General features: G+C 40.8%; 1 protein-coding gene across 7 annotated transcripts in view; it reads right to left on the bottom strand.

The window, feature by feature from the left end:
* Positions 1–23,525, bottom strand: part of SFI1 (SFI1 centrin binding protein) — a gene marked incomplete at its 3' end in the record, with an annotated part of 75,163 nt that overhangs the window by 50,041 nt on the left and 1,597 nt on the right. For 6 of the 7 annotated variants that reach the window (XM_082640666.1, XM_082640673.1, XM_082640667.1 and 3 more), the window contains exons 2-4: positions 18,909–19,038; positions 10,579–10,752; positions 9,240–9,311 (exon numbers count right to left, since the gene is read on the bottom strand). In XM_082640666.1, coding sequence (XP_082496792.1) covers positions 9,240–9,311; positions 10,579–10,752; positions 18,909–19,006 — 344 coding nt within the window. In that variant the 5' untranslated portion in view covers positions 19,007–19,038. Of the gene's footprint in view, positions 1–9,239; positions 9,312–10,578; positions 10,753–16,661; positions 16,836–18,908; positions 19,039–23,525 lie in introns of all 7 variants that reach the window. The other variant, XM_082640669.1, reaches the window with a different exon arrangement.

Here is a 23,525-nt window from a genome sequence, read left to right as displayed (position 1 = left end):
TTGATTAGTAAAAGGTAGTAGCTACACTTCTCATTTACATACCCAGGAGATTAAAAGTTATAAAATAAGCAAATGCCTAATGGTATTCCTAGGACTTAACAGAATATATTAGTTTAACTGAAATCTGACTAGGGGAGTTATAACAAGAGCAAAAGAGAAGAGAAAATAAGAAGGGAAAAAGCTATTAAGAAAGCAAGCAGCAGGGCAGTGAGATTGTGCTGATGCTAACAGGCATGGTCAAGAAGACTGGTAACTCAGGAACTCTGGCCTGTCAGTCACTCCAAATTTCTTTTCATGGTTCTGTAGGTTACTAACATGTCCTTCATCCTCACCCACTCACAGGTTTTAAAAAACAGGCTGGCAAAAATATACATAGAGAAATTCACCTCCCAATGTTTATTGCAGCACTATTTACAACAGCCAAGACATGGGACTTCCTGGTGGTCCAGTGGGTAGGGCTCCATGCTCCCAATGCAGGGGGCTTGGGTTTGATCCCTGGTTGGGGAATTAGATTCCACATGCTGCAACTAAAAGCCTGCATGCTGCAACAAAGATCCAGCATGCCGCAACTAAGACCCTTCGCAGTCTAAATAAGTATTTTAAAAAACAAAAAAAACAATAGCCAAGACATGGAAGCAACCTAAATGTCCAATGACAGATGAATGGATTAAGAAGATGTGGTACATAAATATACAATGAAATATAACTCAGCCATAAAAAAGAATGAAATAATGCCATTTGTAGCAACATGGATGGACCTGGAGATTACCATCCTAAGTGAAGTAAGTCAGACAGAGAAAGACAAATAGCATATGATATCACTTATATGCAGAATCTAAAAAAAAAAAATGATACAAATGAACTTATCTACAAACAGAAACAGACTCACAGACTTAAGAGAATGAACTTATGGTTACCAGGGGGGAAGGCTGGGGGAGAAGAACAGACTGGGAATTTGGGATTGACTGCTATATTTAAAATAGATAACCAGGGCTTCCCTGGTGGTGGAGTGGTTAAGAATCCGCCTGCCAACGGAGGGGACATGGGTTCAAGCCCTGGTCCAGGAAGATCCCACATGCCGCGGAGCAACTTAGCCCGTGAGCCACAACTACTGAAGCCCACACACCTAGACCCTGTGCTCCACAACAAGAGAAGCCACTGCAATGAGAAGCCCGCGCGCTGAAACAAAGAGTAGCCCCCGCTCGCCGCAACTAGAGAAAGCCCACGCACAGCAACAAAGACCCAACACAGCCAAAAATAAATAATATAAAGATAAGAATTTAAATTAATTAATTAATTTAATTAAATAGATAACCAACAAGGACCTACTGTATAGCACAGGGAACTCTGCTCAGTATTCTGTAATAACCTAAATGGGAAAAGAATTTGAAAAAGAATGGAAAAAAATAAAAATAAAAGAAATTCACCTCACTGCTGTTCATAGTAATAAATACAGAAAATCACCATAAGTACCCATCAAAAGGGGACAGCTTAAATTCAATCAACGCTACTCAGTAATTTTTTAATGAATAGAGTAGAGCAAAAGACACTGAAATGGAAGATGCTCCAGAAAAATTGCTGGATGAAAAAGTAAAGCTACCTTGTGGTAGGTATGATGTTTTTCAACCTTTTTAAAATTTATTTATTTATTATTTTTTATTACTATTTTTTTGGGCCATGCTGCAGCACGTGGAGTTTTAGTTCTCTGACCAGGGACTGAACCCCCGCCCCCTACAGTGGAAGCGTGAAGTCTTAACCTCTGGATCGCCAGTGAAATCCCCTAAACTCTTTTTTTTTTTTAATTTATTTAATTTATTTATTTTTGGCTGCTTTGATTCTTTGTTGCTACGCACGGGGTTTCTCTAGTTGCAGCGAGCGGGGGCACTCTTTGTTGCAGTGCGAGGGCTTCTCACTGCGGTGACTTCTCGTTTTGGAGCTTGGGCTCTAGGCACGTGGGCTTCAGTAGTTGTGGCACACGGGCTCAGTAGTTGTGCCTTGTGGGCTCTAGTGCGCAGGCTCAGTAGTTATGGTGCATGGGCTTAGTTGCTCCACGGCATGTGGGATCTTCCCGGACCAGGGCTCGAACCCGTGTCCCCTGCATTGGCAGGTGGATTCTTAAACCACTGCGCCACCAGGGAAGCCCCTAAACTCTTTTTTAAAGCTAATTTTTTTTTGTATTTCCAGGACTCATATGTTGGAATTAATATAATATACACCAAATATATATGTATAAAATGTGTGCACACACCAACATATTTGTATGTATACATAAAAACATATCTATCTATATGCATACATGTATGTGTACATATATAAGTTATTATATTATACAAATTAAAAGCCTGAAAAGATCTCCAAAATACTAAACTGTTACCAGTGGTTCTGTCTCAGGGAGGGATTGTTAGTACCAGGAGGGATTGTTATTACCAGGAGACTAGTATTTCCTGTATTACACATTTCTTTAGTTTGAAAAAATTTTTGAGCAACAGCTTTGTTCATAATTTTTTAAATTTTTAATGGAAGAGAACCATACCCATTTACTTCCTTCTACCATCTACTATCTATCCATCTACTTCCTTCCTTTCCCAAAACCTCACTAAAATAACAGCAAATACTTTCAAAAGGTGTAAGCCCACAAAGAAAGAGAACAGGAGCAACAATGTTAGGCAAGAGATGCCAACAGGGCTTCCCTGGTGGCGCAGTGGTTGAGAGGCTGCCTGCCAATGCAGGGGACACGGATTCGTGCCCCAGTCTGGGAAGATCCCACATGCCGCGGAGCGGCTGAGCCCGTGAGCCATGGCCGCTGAGCCTGTGCTCTGCAACGGGAGAGGCCACAACAGTGAGAGGCCTGCATACCACAAAAAACAAAACAAAACAAAAACAAACTAAAAAAAGAGATGCCAACAAATTTTAGATGACAGAAAGCAGGCAGGCGTGTGGCAACTGAATCAACAGGTGAAAGAAGGCAGAGAATTAAGTGTCGGTGGGAGGAGAGTCAAGAGGCAAGTGGCTGGTGGCATGAACCCCAGAAAGGCATGGAAACAAGAGGTATCAGGAAGGGGGGAGCCCTGGGTGGAAATGAAAACACAGGATTGTTTGGAAGTCTGTGCGTAAGAAGCACTTAGGCCCTTGGATCCCATTATTCACCCTGGCAGAGACTCAGGCTTATCTCTGGAGAGGCTGAACTTGAGGGGCACTGGACTCTCCAACACCAGGCACAGCTCGGGAGACAGTCCTAAACCGAGAGTCTACATACCGAACAGTGAGACCCACATTCCCTCTCCTCTGCTTGCCGCCAAGCTTATAACCATCGCCCCCCGCCTCCACCCTACTCTACCCCAGAAGCAGTTTGGAGGACTCCTCTCCTCTGGGGAAAACTGAAAAGGCCTTCAGATACTGACTGATGGGAGTTCCCTCAATGAAACTATCTGGTTTCTGCCTCAAAAGCCTAAAGGGAAACCCTCAGATTACAAGTCCCTATGCATACACTGAATGGGTATATAAGCTTCTAATATTAACTCTTAAATATGAGCAGATAATAAAAGGATCTCTTGACATTTGAGGAAAGACTACAACATGAGACAGTGAACAAAAGCACACAGAAAAAAGGAGCTTAGAAGAAACAGAGCAGTCAAAAACCTTAGAAATAAATCATTACATTAACCTCAAAAAAATTATGAGCCTCCAGGATGTTATTTTTTTAAAAAAAGGAATATTCAGAGAACAAAAAAGAGCTCTTGGAAATTAAAACTATGATGGCAGAAATGAAAAAGAAAAGATCCATAGATAGGTAAAACAAAAAGGTGACTAGCCTATAGGCCACAGTAAGGACTCTGGCTTTTACTGTAAGCAGGATGGGAAGCTGCCGAGGTCTGAGCCGAAGAGTGACATGACTGGATTACTCAGACTGTCTGTGTGAAGAGACTGACTAAGGACAAGGCTGGGAGCAGGAGACCAGTGAGGAGGCTCCTGGAGTCATTCAGGGGAGACATGATGACCTGGACCAGGGTGGTAGCAACTGGAGGTACTGAAAAGAGCTTGGAGTCTTAATCTATTTTGAAGGTTAAATCAACGTAATTTTGGCATTTGGCATTGTAATTGGGGAGTGAGGGAATAAGATACCAAGGATGACTCCTAGGTTTCTGACCCGAGTCACTGGAAGGATGGGAGCTTCCTTTACTGGAGAGAGGAACACTCAGCAGGGAGGTCTGTGGGGAAGGTCTAGACTTTGGTTATGAACATACTGAGTTATGACGTCTATTGGGCGCAGAGTGGAGTGTCACATGTGTAGCAGTCCAGGAAGAGGTCTGGGCTGGGTGTGTACCTTTGGGAATCATGGGATGAGGTTGACATGGTTGGGAGGTAGACAGAGAGGCAGTGCAAGGACTGGGGGTGGGATACTTAGATGAGGAGGAACCAACAAAAGAGAGTTAGAGGGAACAAAGAGGTGGAAGGGAAACAGAGAGGATGGTAACCTTGACACTGGGAGAAGAAAGGGCTCCTTGAAGAAGGGAATGATGGGTTGTCTAATGCTTCTTGGTAAGTCAAGTGAGAGGAAATTTAAGAATTCACCATTGATTTTAGCAAATGTAGTGACCTTACAAAAGCAAAAACAATTTTGGTGGCATGATGGAATCAAAAGCCTCATAGGATGGACTTGAGACTACAAAAAGAGGTGCTGGAGAGGTTGGGGATGGCCAGGAAATGTAGAGGGAAGCAAAGAGATGGAGAGCTAGCTGCAGGAGGAAGTAGTATCAAAGAGATTTTTTTTTTTTTTCCAGGATAGGAAAATAATAGCATTGTTTGCTGGTACAAATGATCCAGTAAAGAGGGAAAAATTGACACAGAAGAGACAGAAAAAAACCTGCTACTGTGATGGCCTGGAGTAGGCACAAGGGGAATGCAACACAAAAGGATTTTGCCACAGATGAATACATGGCCAGTTCATTTGTCTAACAGTTGGGAAAGCAGGTCATATGGCGATAGATGCTGGCGGTCAGTAGACTGAGAGATGGTCTCTTCTGTTACTTCTGTTTTCTCAAGAAAATAGGAAGCAAAGCCTTAACTAAGAATGACGAAAAATACTGATAAATTAAATACTATAAATGGACGTGACTGTTTTATCTACTTCCCAAATTAGCCAAGTAATTTTGTTCAGATCTCCTCTTCAGAAAAAGAGGTGACTACTTCCTATTTAAGACTGCCTTGCATATGGACACATACTGTATGTATTATTTTTGCCCTATTAATTCAGTGGTCATTTTGGTTTCATTTATTAATGATAAAACAACTCCAGTTTATAGAAGTTAAAACATTCTCCAAGCACATAAAGGTATTATTCTGAAGTTTCTGGTATGATATCATTCCCCTCTAACATTCCTAAAAGTGAGAAATAAATAATTCAATAAGGAAAAAGACAAAAAAAAAAAAAAAAGCAAAGATCAATATGCCCAACTTTACCCAAAGTAACAAATAACCCACTTGATTTAAAAAGAGATTACAAGTTGAAACTGACCACCCCATCACAAATTTCAAAGTCAATGAAAACATAGTATCAGAATTATAATTCTGGTAGATGCTTAGAGAAAAAATATTCTCACTCTCTCATTTTACAATTTGAGAAACTGAGGCCTAGAGCCGTAACTTAACCCCAGATCAAACCATTATCTAGGGTCTAGGTAAGAACCAAAATTCAGGTCTCCTAAAATCCAGTCCAGTATTCTTTCCTGCCACCATTCAAGAGCAAAGAAAGGAAAAAGAGTACAATGTGAATGCTCTAACACAGTGAGGCAGACATCAGTCGTAGACACCCGACACCCACCACCAAGCCTCTGCTTCCTCACCGGCATCCACTAGGAAGGCTGGAAAGGTTTCTCTCCCAGCCTCTTCAGAAGCTAAAGATAGCCAGTGACATAGCTCTGGGCAATGAGGCAGAAGCAGCTGAGGGTTTCTAGGAAAGTTTTGCCTTCCTGATAGAGACAGGTCCAGCTGACACCACCCTTCCTCCCCGTTCCTGTGTAAAGCTAGAACAGTCATCTTGCAACTATACAGTGTCATCTCTAAGGACAAAGGGCCAGTATACTAAGGATGGTAAACTGGAAAGGATCTAAAAGCCTGAGTCTCTGATGACATCACTAAACAGCTGAACCAATACCAACCTCCAAACTGTGAGAAAAAGCAAATCCCGATTTGTTTAAGCCATCGTCAGACTTTCTCTTACTTTGAGTCAAATGCATTTCTAACATAATCAGCGTTTCCCAAGTACTTGGAATATAAATAGGTATTATTTGAAAAGAGGTTTCCAGTTAAATATGAGTCAAATATGAGTTTAACAAAATCAAGCAGGAAAAGGATTTGGGGAAGAGAGTGAAGGTGGCAACATAGTTTTTCAGTCTCTGAATCCTTACAAAACACACAGAGCAACCACGTAGCAAAACCAAAAACTCATGTATCTATTGCAACAAAACTAGGTGACAAGGTATCCCTACAAACCCAAAATGCAAGCAGGTGAGGACAAATCACCCAGAGTCAAAAGACCACCATGGTATTAACATGTGTACAGAAGAAAGAAGGAGCGATGAAGGTGGTATCTGAGGAACCTGAGAACAGGAGAACCTGAATCAGCCAATAAGTAGTCACTGGAAAGTGCAGAGGCCCAACTTGAGACCAAAACCAGGACTCATGTAAGAGCTGAAGCTGCTGGAGCAGTCTGGCCCCAACAGTCTCAAAACCGACCTGACCTCAAAAACAGACAAGGCTTCTTACTGAGGAGGAACTGCTGAGAGCAGAATAGAAACTGAGCAGGAGAAGGACAAGGAGACAAGGAAAGAGAGGATCAGACCAGGCGTGGTAGGGGAACAAGCCAGGATACCCCATAGAGCAAGCCACCACATCTGTGAACACCACAAAAGAGACAGAAGAGGGAGCTCTGTGAAATTAGGAAAGCTTAACCAAACCTCACTTCACTCTAAAAGTTCAGAAAAATTAATATCATATAAAAGTGAGCAACAGAGGAGTAAATGAAGTAAAATCCTATACAAAGTTACTGTAGGAGAAAAGAAAAGGAGCAGAGGGCTTCCCTGGTGACGAGGTGGTTCAGAGTCCGCCTGCCGATGCAGGGGATGCAGGTTCGTGCCCCGGTCCGGGAGGATCCCACATGCCACGGAGCAGCTGGGCCCGTGAGCCATGGCCGCTGAGTCTGCGCGTCCGGAGCCTGTGCTCCGCGGCGGGAGAGGCCACAGCGGTGAGAGGCCTGTGTACCCAACACACGCACGCACACACACACACACACACACACACAAAGAAGCAGAATAACAGGTCTATGGACAAAAAAATTATGCCAGAAAGATGTGCCCACAGAACAGGAAAATAAAAACAAAAACAAAACCCAAGAAAACAACCCTGTAACCTATCTCAAAATGAGCTAAGACTTTAAGAAAATAAACCCACACCCAGGCATATCATATTAAATCTTTGAAAAATAAGACAAATAATAAGTCTTCAGAAGAGCAACAATTAGATCAACATCTTACAAATGGAAGTCATAGGACAATGGAATATCTTCAAAATGCTGGGGGGAAAAGCTGGCAATGTAGACTAACATACCCAGTGAAATATCTTTCAAAACTGAAAGCGAAATAAAAACAATTTTAGACAAAATCTGAGAGGATTCATCACAAGCAGACCTACTGTAAAGGAAATGTTCAAGAGCATTTAAATGATAGAAGGAAAATCATCACAGATGGAAACCTGGAGATACAGGAAGAAACAAAGAAGAACAAAAAGTGTAAACACATGAATAAATATAAATGAATGCTGGCTGTGTAAAATGAGAGTAATAATGTTCTGAAGATTTTAAAATATAAACTGAATTAAGGGAATTTCCTGGCGGTCCAGTGCTTAAGATTCAGTGCTTTCACTGCTGTGGCCTGGATTCGATCCCTGCTCGGGGAACTAAGATCCTGTAAGCTGCATGGTGCAGCCCAAAAAAAATTTTTTAATTTAATTTAAAAAAACAAAAAATAAACAATTAAAATACCTTACGATAAGGGCATATAAGTGGGGACAGCGACAGGAGAGTTAAAGTGTTCGAAGGACCCTGCCTTGTTTGGGAAGAGGGCAAAAAAAACAATTTTAACATTAGACCCCAGTAAGTTAAACAAACATATTATATTTGTTACGGCAGTCAGTAAAAGAAGGATAGAAGAGTATATAATTTCTAAGCTAACAGGGAGGAAGATAAATAAAATACTCAATCGAGTAAAAAAAAGAAAAACAAGAGTCTTCCGATAATGGCAAACCATGTTACTCCGATCAGTTCTCCCACTGAGAACAAGAAAAGACAAAAAAAAAAAAAAATACTGAAGGCACGAAGAGCTACCAAGGCAGTAAAGAAGGGCAGGGCCAAGGTCCCGGGAAAGAAGGAAAAGCAGAGGTAGACTATGCCTCATCCCTGCAGCTGCGATGGGCTGTGGCCACATTGGGAGCCTCACTGGTAAAGACACACGAAGAAGATGGGAACAGCAAGGCCCTCCACAAGGTATACCAAGAAAAAATTTCAGAGAACACACACAGGCCAAATTTGCTTGAGAAAGCTTGAATCAAGAGACCTTGATGTTCCAGATCAGGAAAGCCATACTTACAGAAAAATGAAACAGGAAAGGGTATAGTAAGGGGAGAGGTGAAGGGTAAGAACCCATAACATTTCAGTTTTTAAAAAACACTTACATTTTCAATGGCTGTCAGTTCTCTGAAACATTCCCTACACTGCCCCTTCTTTCTCTCCATCCCTCTGCTCCTGCACAGTGTCCCTGACCCCAGTGGTTCCCCCTTTCGATCCACTTAGGGCGCTGAAGCTAAAGCAATGTTAACCAAAACCCACAGCAGCAGCAGGTGGCAACCTAGACAAAGTGAAGCTACCGGGCAGAGGGACTTACACTTGACTCAGTTTCACTCCTCTTGCCAATGCCAACTTTTTCCCCAGGTTCTGCCCTAGACCAAGTCAATCTGCCACTCTTGCCAGGGACCTGAAAGAGCTCATTTACTTCTCCTGGGCAAACATTCATTCAGTCAAACTAATATGTGTTAAGTTACCATTATATGATATACCTCCTGGAGGCTGGGGAGGAGTAGGGAAGGAATGCAACACATGACATAGTAAAGGTTATATATGGGCTTGATACAAAACAAAATCCTAGAATGAACTCAGCAGAAGTTCAGGTGTTCTGAACTAATACTACCTGGCTTTAGAGGGAAATACTCTTCCAAAAGTCATTCGAATCCACAAATACAAGAACTTCCTGGCCACGCATCTGAAAGGGGAAAGAAATGACATATGCATTTTAAAACTCCATTTAGTTTATTTATATCATCAATTTTCTGGAAAGGAGACGGAAACTTTAAGGTCCCAGGAAGTGGGATACTAGTATGAGTCAAAAGGTGAATCATATATAGATAATCTTGCATCAAACAGAGCACAGGATGGGACAGATTTATAAAGCTAACATCAAGCAGGTTATTTTTTTAAAATACTTTCAATATAAAGTATTTTGTTGATGAAGATTTCAGAGATGAGGAAAAGGAAGTACATGCTAGTGCTTTTGCTCGTATTATTCTTCCTGCCTAAAACACCTGGCAAATGCCCACTTACCCACCAAGGCTCATCTTCAATGCTCACTCCTACATGAAGCCTTCCTGGACCTCCCCAACCAAACAGAGCAAGTAGCTTGGTACTCTCAGACCCCGGCCCCCACCCCTAGTGTAACATTATGACACCAAATCCCAGGAAGCGGCTCGCAGGGTACCTGTTGTTCCCTCTGCACTGTGAGCCCCTGAGAGCAGGGACCATGGCTCACAGTATCCCCAGCTAGCACTGTGCCTGGAACACACAGAAAAAGTTGGCTTGTCTTGGCCAGTTGATCTCCAGGTTCAGCTTGGAATGCTCTTCCTCCTGCCCTTTACCTGGCTTATTCTTACATTATCCTTCAGGACTTGGCTAAACTCCACCTCCTCCAGGAAGTCACTGCTGGCTATGCTGGCATGGCTGTTCTTGCCAGGTGGCCTATGGCACCACATCCTCCCTTCTCACAGCACTTACCACACTTTGCTGTTGTGGCTTGTTTAACAGTCTGCCAAGCCTACCTGATTTTACGCTTTCATGAGGTCTTGGACCAGGAATGTCTTATTCACCTTGTACGCTCAGCATCTAGCATAAAACACCTGGCTGGGTAGGCACCTGATAAATTTTTGTTGAATGAGTAAAAGGATACCTTTTCAAAGACCTAATCAAGAGTAGCAGAAAATGATCATTTTCTTGGACTATGTTTAGACTTCTTCCGGAAGACTCTTTATAGCTTATACATTGTGGGGCACAACTGGAGACCAAGAATGAAAACACTCAATGACAGATTTTACATCAGCAGATTCCTAAATATTCTGAACATTCTGTCATGAAGAACAGTCAGGAAGGTCTCCAATTAACTGAGATAAGAGAATAAGAATCATCCCCTCATTTTAACCAACAAGGGAGAACAATGGAAAGGTCACTGAGGCAGGGGAGGGAACCCCTCGCAAGCTCACCTGATGCGCAGTTCTCTTAGCTGGCCCCTTCGGGTCCAGGCATATGAGGGATGATGTTGTACAGGGTGCCTGGCCCTAGGTATCTCACTCCAGATCCCAGAAAAGGCAGAAGACTTCTTTTTGGACATTATCTTTGGAGAGTAAGGTTTCTTAACTGCACCATCCCTTGAAGACCTTAAATTTGAGGAGTAAGGGAGAAAGGAGAGAATCAAATTATCTCTGCATGTGACGCAAATACTTTTTAACATACAAGTGAAATTAAACAGATAGGCTCATTGAGACAGAATGATAATAACTCCCCTTCAAGGACAATAAGCAGCCCAATCTCTGACAGAAATACCCACCCTCTCTGGAGGTGGGTACTGCTGGCTCAGCTCTAAGCAGGAGCTACAGAGCTGGAGGGTACCTTGGAGTCATTAATCTTAACACACTCTTTTTTAATGTGTCATTTAACGGGAATCATTTACAAACTGGAAATAGGTTCCTTTACGTAATAAACTAGGAATGATTTTCAGATTATGTGACAACTATAACAATACGAAACTACACACTTTTACTAAACACTAAACTTATGACTTTTAATCCCATTCCAGAAACATTAAGAGATCATCTTATTGGTATGAACTCAAGATTTTTAAAAAATGTATGTCAGAGATCTGCCTGCAGGAAATACCTAGAGGCAACAATATCCCATCAGCAATAAGCAAACTGATAGCTCAAATATTGTTTCTAAAATACCACTGCCAACTAGTATTCCAAGTAATGGGCCCTAGGAAAGCCGTCTCTAAAAAAAATAAAATAAAACAAAACAAAATAAAATAAAATACCATTGCCAACTAAGAGGAAGCAGCAGTCCTTGGAAATATAGCTGACTTTCAGGTCTGAGACAAGGAAAATACAAGATGAGCCTGGAATATCTTAATGGGTCAAAAAGTAAAGAAATGGGGCCTCCCTGGTGGCGCAGTGGTTGAGAGTCCGCCTGCCGATGCAGGGGATACGGGTTCGTGCCCCGGTCTGGGAGGATCCCATATGCCACGGAGCAGCTGGGCCCGTGAGCCATGGCCGCTGGGCCTGCGCATCCGGAGCCTGTGCTCCGCAACGGGAGAGGCCACAACAGTGAGAGGCCCGCATACCGCAAAAAAAAAAAAAAAAAAAGTAAAGAAATGATCAAAGAATGACAGGGGCGTGTCAAAAGAACACAGGAGCCAGCTTGAAAGGGCTCCCACTGGCCAAATCTGGGACAATTTCGGCAGTAATAGATTAAAACCCACCAAATAAAATACGAATCCACAAAATACTGATATAAGTAAATGAGTAAATAAAATACACGAGGGAGAATGGAAAGCTCTACTTTGCAGTAGAATGCAATTAATAAACTTTTAAGAACCACCACAGTAGCAACTGATTCAGACAAGAATCATCAACAGATGTAAAAACAAGTGGGTGCTAGTTTGATGAGAAATAGGCTATTAATGTAGTTTCAAAATATCTTGCCACAAGATACTTATTCATTTCTTTATAGTGGAGAAACCTGGCAGACACCATCTTAACGAAGTGATAAAAGTGAACATCGGGCTTCCCTGGTGGCGCAGTGGTTAAGAATCCGCCTGCCAGTGCAGGGGACATGGGTTCGAGCCCTGGTCCGGGAAGATCCCACATGCCGCTGAGCAACTAAGCCCGTGTGCCACAACTACTGAACCTGCACTCTAGAGCCTGCGAGCCACAACTACTGAGCCCACATGCCACAACTACTGAAGCCCGCGTGCCTAGAGCCCATGCTCCGCAACAAGAGAGGCCACCACAGTGAGAAGCCTGCGCACCACAAAGAAGAGTAGCCCCGGGATTCCCTGGTGGCTCAGGGGTTAAGAATCCGCCTGCCAATGAAGGGGACACAGGTTCGAGCCCTGGTCCGGGAAGATCCCACATGCTGCGGAGCAACTAAGCCTGTGCGCCACAACTACTGAGCCTGCGAGCCACAACTACTGAAGCCCTTGTGCCTAAAGCCCATGCTCCGCAACAAGAGAAGCCACTGCAATGAGAAGCCGGCACACCACAACAAAGGGTAGGCCCCGCTCGCCGCAATTAGAGAAAGCCCGCACACAGCAACAAAGACCCAACACAGCCATAAATAAATAAATAAATAAATAATTTTAAAAAGAGCAGCCCCTGCTCGCCACAACTAGAGAAAGCCCACGCACAGCAACGAAGACCCAACGCAGCCAAAAAAAAAAAAAGTTAACATCAATGGTAATAGGACCAAATCTCCTGGTACTGATGCACTGAGAACACAGCATCACTTCTGCGAAATTCCTGCCAAAAATGCACAACCTGAGTTCAATCATGAAGAAACACTGAACAAACCCAAACTGAGAAATATGCATAAAAGGTAAGTGATCTGAACTTGTCAAAAATGCTTAGGTCATGGAAGATAAGGAAATACTGAGAAATATTTCCAAATAAAGGGGAATAAAAGTACAAAATGAACAAAAAGGGAAGTTTTTCTTACATTTTGTTGTTTTCTTTTTGCTATAAATAACATTTTTGGGACAACTGGCTTTAACTTACTCTCAAATGGTCCAGGGGAGGGGGGAAATATAGATATAGTTGATTCTCGTTATTTGCGGTAAGTTCTATAAAGTCCATAAACACAGAGTTAGTGAATATACTGAACCATTGTCCATATGGGAAAATACACGGTTAGGTTCCTGCCAGCCTTCAAAAACATTCTCATCAACTAATCAATACAGAACCTTGTTTTATGTGTACTTTTGTTTAAAGACACCCTATTTAATACATATAGTGAATCATTAAATTGAACTCATGGCCAACAGCCCTATAACTCATGCCTGAACAAAGCTCACCTAACATACACTTTCTTCATAAGGTACATCACAGCATTCCTGCACTTAAGAATACTAGACAGAACTTCAGCACTACACTTGGGGGCCACTTTAAACAGCAAAACTGTCAACAAAAAGCACAAAACTGTGAAAATGTGGCACTACACAAACTGGGAAAAGGACCCTTGTTTAAAGTATGAGCTGAAACAAAAAGGCAGAACACTGCCTTGTTTGACCTCAGCTGGGAGCATGTGCATCAGTGAGTAAAATGTTTTGCCCCTCTGCACATGTCCACAAATGAAATGAAAATGCTGAGAGACAGACAGAGAGAGAGAGAAACAAACAGGCAGACAGACGAATGTGGTAAAATGTTAACAACAAGAGAATCTGGGAGAAGAAAGGTTCTTTGTCCTATTCTTGTAACTTTTCTCTAAATTTGAAATTATTTCAAAATAAAACAGTAACAAAAATTTTAAAAATAAGACTTTCATCCCACTCATTTTAAAATAAAAATGAAAGAGGCTCTAAAAAGTTAAGAGCCTATGAAACAGCAAATTGACGGAAGGTGTGCTGGGACAGTGCCCTCTTGAAGCCCTGTTACATAATCAAATAGGTAGTCAGACTGGGAAGCCCATGCCTCAAGTCATCCCTGCCCACTGCTCTCTCCTTTCATCAGACTCTGAGCTCCTCCTCACCAGCTATGATTCAAGCAGCAGATGAACTGTTTACAGGTCTGGAAATTTAAAGACCATAAAGATACCAACATTGGTGTAAGTCAGGTGGCCCCAGAAATCTAAGTTATTCTAACATCTAAAGGAAGAGATCACAAACTGAAACCACAGATTTGTCTTTGTACATATGTGCCTGTTTCCCATCAGAAGACCTCATGATGATAGGGACCATTTTTATCTGCTAATATATACTGAGCCCCTAATATATTGCCAGGCACTCATAGTAGGTAGGCACATAAAATTTGTTAAATTGGTCTTCCCTGGTGGCACAGTGGTTAAGAATCCACCTGCCAATGCAGGGGAAACGGGTTAGAGCCCTGGTCCAGGAAGATCCCACATGCCGCGGAGCAACTAAGCCCATGCGCCACAACTATTGAGCCTGCGCTCTAGAGCCCATGAGCCATAACTACTGAGCCCACGTGCCACAACTACTGAAGCCTGCATGCCTAGAGCCCGTGCTCCACAACAAGAGAAGCCACCGCAATGAGAAGCCTGCGCACCACAACAAAGAGTAGCCCCCACTCGCTGCAACTAGAGAGAGCCCGTGTGCAGCAAAGAAGACCCAACACAGCCAAAAATAAAATAAATAAAATAAAAATATATAAATATTTTTAAAAATGTTAAATTATGGAACAGAAGAAAGGCAGAATGATGGAAAGAAATATGAAACAGAAGGCACTTCAAAAACAGTATTGGAATCCAAAAATCATGAAGAATGGGGGAGAATAAAAACATAGAAATACAATTTTTTTTTTAATGTCAACGGGAGGACTGATTAGCCAAGAAATACAGAAAAATGGAAGTGAGGAGAAAGACAGAATTTGAAAATGTTCATCCAAAAGTGACAAGGGGGAAAGATGATAACTCTAATTTGAGGGACTTCCCTTGGTGGTCCAGTGGGTAAGACTCCACGCTCCCAATGCAGGGGCCCAGGTTCGATCCCTGGTCAGAAAACTAGATCCTGCACGCATGCTTCAACTAAGTTCGCATGCCGCAACTAAGATCCCACGTGCCATGTCCCAGCACAGCCAAAATAAATAAATTAATTTTAAAAACTAATTCGAAAAGATACATGTACCCCAATGTTCACAGCAGCACTATTTACAATAGCGAAGACATAGAAGCAACCCAAATGTCCATCGACAGATGAATGGATAGACAAGATGTGTATATTCCATATACACAATGGAATATTACTCAGCCATAAAAAAGAATGAAATAATGCCGTCTGCAGCAACACGGATGGACCTAGAGATTATCACACGAAGTGAAGTAAGTCAGACATAGAAAGACAAATTTCATATGATACACATATGTGGAACCTAAAAAAATGATACAAATGAACTTACAAAACAGAGACAGACTCACAGATATAGAAAACTTACGGTTACCAAGTGAAAGAGGGGAGGGATAAATTAGGAGTTTGAGATTAACAGATACACACTACTATATATAAAATAAACAAGGACCTGCTGTATAGCACAGGGAACTACATTCAATGTCTTGTAATATCCTACAATGGAAAAGAATCTGAAATAGATACATATATGTATGACTGAATCACTTTGCTGTACACCTGAAACTAACACAACATTGTAAATCAAATATACTTCAATTTTTGAAAAATTAAGAAAAATTAGAAAAACAAAAAAGTGCCAAGGGGAAGGCATGCACTGACCAATTCATTTAACTGTTTACTTGGCAGATGTATCCTGTAATGTTTGTTTATTCACTCAGTATCAAGGACCTACTATACGCCCAGCAACATAGCAAGGCCAGGGGCTACAAAGACAAATATGTATTCAATGTGTTTCTCATGTCCTACAATGAGAAAACAAGACCTTGATAGCTTCCAGCAAGCACAGGACACTGACACACACCTAATATCTATAAAAGACAGTTTCTCAAGAGCTTATGGTGTATTGAGCTGACAATGAGAATACCAATCGTTAAATGCTAAGAAAAAGGTAAATTTAGGGTGTTATGGGAACGTACACACTGGGTGGGAATAGGGTGGTCAGAAGAGGCTTCCTGGAGATCATATTAGAGTTGAGTTTGGAAATATGAGTAGAAATTAGCCGGGAGTAGGGAACTGGAAAGAGTTGGGTGGGAATACTCGGCACATGCAGGGTAGAAGGGAAGTTCACGGAGAGTCAAGGAACTGCAAGGAGTCCTATAGGACTCACAACAGGGGATCTCAGATTGCTTTACAGCAGAATACCTAGGGAATTCATTCCCTTCTCAAGGCTCCCCAACCTAAAGCTGCAGAGTATTTGAGGAAACAGAGCTTCATTTTAAGGCCATGGTTAATCTGCTTCAGAAGATGAAGTAAGGCAGGCCTGACGAGTTCTCTGTGGATCATTGGTAAACACTGTCAGGGTGTTGATTCAGCTTTCAAGGATGGATCCCTCTTCTGTGGGATCAGCAGGGGTAGGACCTCAGCAGCTATGCTGGGAGCTCCATGACCCTCCTCCAAGTCCCACTTGATTAGAGCAGAAGAAATTTGACTCACGCTGGACGAACCAGATTACTTCTCCCAGGACTGAATTTTGAGCTGAGACACAGTCTGAACAGGAGGTGGGGGGTGAAGCACAAAGATGGCACTGCTCAGGAGGAAGGGTCCAAACACTGCTGAATAGGTCTCTCCAGCTACCTGGCTTCCACCTTGTCCAAGACCAAGTCGATTCTATAAAAAACTTCTGTATGTTAGTTAGGATCCTAGGTTTCACGCAATAGGAACCCAACTCAAATTAGCTGCTGTTAGTATAACAACAGGAGTCCTTCAGCAAAATTGATAACCCTTTAGCTAAAACCAAGAAAAAAGAGAGAAAAGACACAGATCACCAAAAGTAGGAATGAAAGAAAGGACATTATCATTGACCCTTCATAAATTAAAAGAATTATAAAGGAATACTGTGAACTTTATGCCAACAAATTAGACAACTTAGAGAAAATGAACACATTCCCAGAAAAACACAAATCACAAAAACTGACTAGAGAATAAATAGAAACTCTGAATAGATCTATAACAAGAAATTGAATTAGTAACTAAAAATTTTCCTAAAAACAAAAGTCCAGATCCTGATAGCTTCACTGATGAGTTCTATCAGACATTTAAAAAATAAATGATACCAGTACTCTATAAACTCTTCCAGAAACAAAAGTGGTCAGAACACTTCCAGAATCACATTCTTTTAGGCCAGTATCACAACCTGATGCCAAAAGCAGACAAAGATATGACATACACACAAAATACAGATCAATATCCCTTGTGGCTATAAACACAGAAATGATCAAAAAATATTAGCAAACCAAATCCAACATACAAAAACCATGTAACAAATACTATGACCAAGTTGGATTTATCCTATGAATACAAAGCTAGTTTAACATCTGAAAATCGATTGATGTAATACACCTAATAGAAAAAAGGACAAAAACCATATGATCATTTCAATAGATGCCAAATAAATATTTGACAAAACCCAACCCCAGTCATGATAAAAACTCTCAAGGGTCCCAAAAGAAAACAGATGACATACTAAACACAGGATAATTTGAGGATGGCATATTAACAAAGGTATGGGTGTAGACGAACCACTAGGCAAAGTGCAGGAACCTGAAGCTGGTGAAAGCGAAGGCGGTACCACCTCTAGGCCCAAAGGGATAAAAGAGAGAATAATCACTAGAATCCAGGTGAGTCATACAAAGTCTGCTACCTTATGAGGTACTGTGGGCTTCAGCAGAGGGACACAGCCAACCCAAGGCATCTTGCAAGGAGGGAGCCAAGGGGATAAATAGTCTGGCCTCACTCTCCTCTCTCCCTCCTCACTATCTCCTGCCAGAGCACCTCTTTGGCCAAATCCAATGGGAAGCACTGGATACACAAGTGGAGATTAGATCTGGATGGTTATATTGAAGACAGCCAGCACAAAGAGGTAATTCCCTAGCTCACGTACTTCAGAAGAATTCTGAACCAGAGCCTCAAGGACTAGAACCGGTGTCTCAAATTGTTAGCTCTTCCTGCTTCTCTCAGTGTGCTGACCTGCGTAACTCCTACAGTATAGGGTCCCCTATTGCCTATGCAGGGTGGAGACTGAAACAGCTGCCACAGCAACCCATTAGGTAGGTCTCTCTCTCTCTCTCTCTTTAATGCCTGTCTTGGCCTTAGAGGAGAACTTCTGATTGGTCCCATGCAGTCACATGCACACCCCTGAACCAATCCCTCTTAGGGGGCGGGATACTCATGAAGGGCCAGCTGCAAGTCACAGGCCCGCCACTGTGAGTCTGAGGTTTGTTAGTAAACTGCAGTCTCCTTCTTGTAAACTCCCTCCTTCTTCCTAGGCGAGCCATAGTTGGGAGTCTCCTATTTGGAATCAAAAGAACCTTAAAGCAGGCTGAAAGCAATTATAATCAAAAGTAGGAGAAAGATATACTACCTAGCCTCGATGTTATAACTTCTCGGGAAAATCATCCTTATTTCAGCTCAAAGTCAAAATTTCAATGATAGATATCTCCACATACTCAAAATGGATTTTGACTGTAACATAAAGTATGAAATGTGCATTATACACTATACTCTAGACGAGAAACCCAAAATACCAACAAAAAACTGTTACCCAAAATTCCTATCTCACTACCCATGATTTAGGAAAAAACTACTTTTAAAAAATTTATTATTTTCACACACAAAATATTTACAGGCTTTTATATGGACCATAGTTTCAGTTATCTTTTTTTGTCAAGTCCCATCACTCACCTGGAATCAACCTTCCTCTCCATTCTCCCCTTAATCCCTTTTTGATGAAAATTCAACCAGTGGCTTGCTACATACTTCTCAGTGAGCAGATTCTTCATGAATCAAAAAGTCTTTTATCTTCCTCTTCTAACTATAAGAAAAAGTAGAATGAGAGTAATTTACCTGAAGCCTCTAAGGAGCCACATTCCTCAACAGCTACACATCAGCTTCTAGTCTCCTGCACCTCCTTCTTAATTCAACAATAGATGAACATGGGAAGTCACTGATTTTTTTTTTCTTTCTGGGCCTCACTGAGTGGCTTGCAGGATCTTGGTTCCCCGACCAGGGATCGAACCCTTGCCGTCAGCAGTGGAAGCGCGGGAGTCCTATCCACTGGACCTCCAAGGAATTCCTGGGAAGTTGTTGATTTAAAAACAAAATTTTTCATTGCATTTTTAAAAGTGATTTTCTAAGAAACAAAACTGAGAGGAGAGTGAGCCACGCTAAAAAGGTTATGACTGACTCATCCATCCTGTTCAGGTGATGCTCCAAGACCTTCAACTTCCCTTCATAAGAACACCAGTAGAGGCCAAGATTTCCTATTCCCCCCCACTCCAAGATTAATATTTATGGTTGTCAATGTTATCTATAAGAATCTTCAGGCAGTTTTTGATCAGTGTACAGTTTTCATTTTCATTTAGTGATAATGTCTACCAATAATATTCATTATGAACTTAATAAATAACATAGTTTTTATTTCTTAGTGCAAAGAATAGCAATGTTGTAGGTTGAATTGTGCCCCCCAGAAAGATATATTGAAGTCCTAACCCCTAGTACCTATGAATGTGATCTTGTTTGGAAACAGCCTTTGCAGATGTAATTAAGATATAAGTTAGGATGCGGTCTTACTGGAATAGGGTGGACCCTTAATCCAATAATGATTGACGTTTTTATAAAAAGAGAAGAGACAGAGGGACAGATACACACAGAGAAGAGAATGCCATGTGAAGACACAGACACACAAGGAGAATAGCATATTATGATGAAAGCTGAAATTGGAGTAATGGGTCTACAAGCCAAGGAACACCAAGGACTGTTGGCAACGCCAGAAGCTAGAGAAAGGCACAGAACAGATCCTTCCCCAGAGCATTCAGAAAGAGGATGGCCCTGCCTACATCTTGATTCCAGATTTCCAGCCTCCAGAACTATGAGACAATAAATTTGTTGTTTTAAGTCTCCCAGTTTGTGGGTTTTGTTACAGCAGCCTTTGGAAACTAACATACATAAGTAGTAAAACAAAGGAGGAAAATTTAAGTATGTGGTGGAGGAAAGCTAACAGGGTGGACACATCCTGTGTTGAGTAACTGTGATGCATTCATGAGACATTAATTCTAAAAGAATGAAATTACCCCTTATAATCAAGGTCACATATTTCAATGACAATCAGACAAGGAATCAGCCAGAAAAGAGAGTTTATCCATACAAAATGAATAGTCCTTACTGAGCTCAAACCTATGTCATAGTCTTTCCAGTACTACATTCCAAGTAACAAAAGTCACAATTAGTGACTATTTCTGTAAATAAATTAAACTGAAAGATGATTCAAATAGAGATTTTTTTGGTGTGAAATACTGCTATAATAAATGGGTCACTGCCTTAGGTTTAATAATGATGCTATGGAATGTTTTCTGCGGTCAAAGACTCCTGTAACACTCTGTGCCAACATTCTAATTACTTTACATATCTGCCTTCCCTATTAGGATATAAATTCCAGGGACTTCCCCGGTGGCACAGTGGTTAAGAATCCACCTGCCAATGCAGGGGACACGGGTTTGATCCCTGGTCCAAGAAGATCCCACATGCCGCGGAGCAACTAAGCCCGTGAGCCACAACTACTGATCCTGCGCTCTAGAGCCCGTGAGCCACAACTACTGAGCCCGCGTGCCTAGAGACCATGCTCCACAACAAGAGAAGCCACCGCTTGCTGCAACAACAGAAAAGCCCGTGTGCAGCAACGAAGATCCAATGCAGCCAAAAAAATAATAATAATTTAAAAAAATAAAAATTAAGAAAATTATAATTAAAAAAATTTTAAAAGGATGCTTATCCACCAGATGTAATGCATGGACTTTGATTCTGGATCTTGATTTTAACAAACTACAACTGTCAAACAAAAAACATGAAACAATGAGGGAAATTTAAACTTTAACTTTTTTAAACTTAATGTTTTAATGAGTTATTAAAGAATTATCATTTTTTTGCTGTGATAGTGGTGTTGGTTCTTTTAAAAGGATACTGTGTCTTTTACAGAATATAGAGAACAATTTACAGATAAAATATGATAAATTTAAGCACCAAAATAATTAAGGAGTGTAATAAAGTATAACACATTAAACAAAATGGGAATCCATGAGTCCAATCTGACAATAAAGGGATGCACAGATAGTTAGATAAACGGGGTAGAAAGGAGGGCTTATCCATACACAAAATGCCTAGAGACAAATGTGGAGGGAGTTGTAGAGTTGGATAACCCCCATCTTATGACAATCATGGAGAAAATGATTTAAAAAAAAAAAAGCAAAAAAGTTAAAAAGTGGTAATGTGAATAAAGGTATATGGGGGTTCTCTGTATTATTTTTGCAACTTCTCTGAAGACTGAGATTACTTCAAAATAAAAAACAAAGCAAAAATAATACAGTGGCAGAGATATAAATGAAAGAAGATAGTTCATGAGTTAATTTTTGAAAATGGGTGATAGGTACATACTATACACGGTTGAAATTCTTCATAATAAAATTTTTTTAAATTCTGGAGTAAACAAAGACAATATGGGAAAGAAAAGAAAAAACCACCACCAACAAAAAAGAAAACCCTATGATTAATATCCTCAGTGAGATAAGAGAACATATTATATACACATAGAATAAAATAAGGATATTTTTTAAAAGAAAACAAAAAAAGAACAAGAAAGATATAGGAGAATCAAAACATTAGAAGGTGGTTAATAAAGTTGAAGAAATGTCCCAGAAATAGGAAGAGGGGGGAAAATGACAAAAGGAAATAAAGTTAGAAAATCAAAGGCTCAATCCAGGGGATCAGATATATAACTAGCAGGAATTCCAGAGAGATATGAGAGAACAAAAGAGGAAGAAATTATCAAAGAAATAAGAAGTTTCTCAAAACTGAGAGATGTAAATCCTCAGATGAGAGGTCCTGAACCAAGGCCAAATGTCAGGGTAGATCAAACACTTTTTCCAACATGCAAGGAGAAAAGGCATAAGATATGCCTTTATTGAGAAGATACAGGAAAACTGGACATTATCAAAATTAAACATTGGTGGGACTTCCCTGGTGGTCCAGTGGGTAAGACTGCACTCCCAATGCAGGAGGCCCGGGGTTCGATCCCTGGTCGGGGAACTAGATCCTGCATGCATGCCACAACTAAGAAGTCCACATGCCACAACTAAAGATCCGTGTGCCGCAACTGAGACCCAGAGCAGCCAAAATTAAATAAATAAAAAAATTTTTTAAATTAAACATTCGTGCTTCAAAGGACATCATCAGGAAAGTGAAAAGAAAAAAAAAAGAAAGTGAAAAGATAACTCAATGAATGGGAAAAATATTTGTATATTTGCTAAGGAAATTGTATCTAGATTATACTTTTTAAATTCCTATAACTCAATAATAAAGACAATTAACCAAATTTAAAAATGGACAAAGGATGTGACTAGATATTTCTCCAAAGAAGATATATAATCAGCCAATAAGAACACTGAGATGCTCAACATCATCAGCCATCAGGGAAATAAAAATCAAATCATAATGAGGTACCCATCAGAATGGCCATAATCAAAAAGACAGAAGGATAATAACAAGTATTGGTGAAGATGTAGAGAAACTGAAACCCTCCTACACTGCTGGCAGTAATGTAAAATGGTGCAGCCACTTTGGAAAACCACCTGGCAGTTACTAAAAAGACAAATACAGAGTTACCATTTGATCCAGCAATCCCACTCTTGGTATATATCTAAGAGAACTGAAACCGTATGTCTATACAAAAACTTGTACATGAATATTTGTAGCAGCATTATTCGTAATAGCCAAAAAGTAGAAGCCCAAATGCCCACCAACTAAAGGATGGATAAACAAAATATGGTATACCCATACAATGGAATATCACTCAGCCATAGAAAGAAATGCAGTACTGTTACATGCTAAATCATGGATAAGCCTGGAAAACATTATGCTAAGTGAAAGACCCCTATAACAAAGGACCACGTATTGTATGATTCCATTTATATGAAATGCTCAGAACAGGAAAATCTATAGAGTCTGAAAGTAAAGTGGTGGTTGCCTACAGCTGGGAGGATTGAAGGGAAACAGTGAAGTGACTTACTAATAGGTAAGGGTTTCTTTTTTGGGTAATTAAAATGTTCTAAAATTAAGGTGATGGTTGGATAACTGGGAATATACTAAAAACAACTGAACACTTTAAATGTGTAAACTGTATGGCATGTGAATTATATCGCAATAAAGCTATTAAAAAAAGAAGAGGAGGAAGAAGTACTAGAAGTAGTAGTATTACAGGAAAATGTGCTCCAAAAACCAAGGAAATAAATCAAGGGAAAAAAAAAAAAA

This window comes from Mesoplodon mirus (genome assembly GCF_964341445.2).
Source record: "Mesoplodon mirus genome assembly, chromosome: 13".
Taxonomy (NCBI): domain Eukaryota; kingdom Metazoa; phylum Chordata; class Mammalia; order Artiodactyla; family Ziphiidae; genus Mesoplodon; species Mesoplodon mirus.
The sequence above is the reverse complement of the archived record's forward strand: the minus strand, read 5'-3'. Positions and strand labels throughout refer to the sequence as shown.